Source organism: Anneissia japonica, unplaced genomic scaffold (genome assembly GCF_011630105.1).
Source record: "Anneissia japonica isolate Jap-2015-1 unplaced genomic scaffold, ASM1163010v1 scaffold1203_len951721_cov167, whole genome shotgun sequence".
NCBI lineage: Eukaryota > Metazoa > Echinodermata > Crinoidea > Comatulida > Comatulidae > Anneissia > Anneissia japonica.
The window spans coordinates 945,183-946,610 of NW_022722325.1; the positions used below are offsets into that span (position 1 = coordinate 945,183).

At 32.3% G+C, this 1,428-nt stretch overlaps 1 protein-coding gene across 1 annotated transcript in view; it reads right to left on the bottom strand.

Annotated features, from left to right (window-relative positions):
• The window catches only part of LOC117111852, a 12,318-nt gene extending 11,828 nt beyond the window's left edge, over positions 1 to 490 (bottom strand). Inside the window, exon 1 of the mRNA XM_033254860.1 lies at positions 247 to 490. Coding sequence (XP_033110751.1) covers positions 247 to 490 — 244 coding nt within the window. The remainder of the gene's footprint in view (positions 1 to 246) is intronic.
• Positions 491 to 1,428: the final 938 nt, after the last annotated feature.

Below are 1,428 nucleotides of genomic sequence, written 5' to 3' on the forward strand. Positions count from 1 at the left end.
GTGTATAAGAGACAGTGTATAGATATGTAATAAGCGATTCGAATGGCCGAGCGGTTAATAATGGGCGCACAGAAACCTAAAGCATTATATTATCATCTTCATCACCACCATCGTCATCATTGTCATTAGGCATATAGTTATTATTTTCATCATCACCATTATCAATGTTAATAGATAGACCTGTTACTACTACAATTCTCAAATCACGACCTAAAATTAAGACAACGCCTTAATTTACCAACTTACCAACGTCATCTCCAACATCAATCCTTTGTAAAGCTTTCCTTATTTTATCAATTTGATTGATTCCTGGTCTACAGGATGCTCTCCAATGTTGAAGCATGGAATGGCATTGTTGTACTGGGTCTGCAGAATCTTTACATATTGCATTCAATATATCTTCGTCAAGGCTGAGTTCCAATCCCAAATCTTGCCATTTTGTATTTACGTTTGATGCAAGGAATTTAATATGTTTTTCCGATAGATCCATTATTTATCATCTTTGGATTATAATGGACAGAGAATCCATACATACAGAAATAAACAACGAAAAAGATATATACAATGTTAAAGAAGATGCATATTATTTTTAAAAAGTGAATCTGTTTATCTAAAGTTCTTTGTAAACGTAGTACAACCTTTTTTACAGGCAATTTGCTTCTCGTTGTATCTCTATCTTTTTTTCATTAATTTAATGATGTAAGTTTTTTTTTCGTAATTTATATTGTTATTGATGAAATAAAATATTGAGTTGTGTTGAATGCATTGAAAATAAACAATCTGAGAAAAGAGGATTATTACCAAGTAATTGTAGGAAAAGATGCCTAGGTACCAAATAAATGAATTATCCTAATTAAAATAAGAAAAAGAGGATTAATACCACATGAATGAATTAAATAGGATATTAAAACTAAGTGAATATAAGGAAATATTATTAATATAAAATGCAAAACGGGATTAAGAAGAAATAAATTATAAAAATGGAATTAATAAAGTGAAAAAAGTTCAATTAACTAAATTTGAAAAAGAGGATTACAGATTAATAAATAAGCTAAAAACTATGTTCAATAGGCCTATAACATGAACCCGTCAGATCATTCCTGGTAAATTTGAGCTCAATTGGATCATTTTAAAAATTTAAACTTTGACATTTGGTGTCACAAGCAGTATCTATCGGCACACACGATGAGCGTGCTCCTTCATCCATTGGCTTAGTTCAAAGGACAAGACTGCGGATTTTTGACCGTATGTGACCTTTGACCCCAAACTGTGAACACCCATTGTTTGGAAGATGTGACCGGTTTGCGATTTTTTTTTCCGTACGAAACATTTACATGAAACTCCACTCGGGCCGTCTCGGCTGAATCGACCCGAAAATCTCATTGCAGAATTCAGGAGGTCAAAAGGTCATCAACAGATAAACGTCTA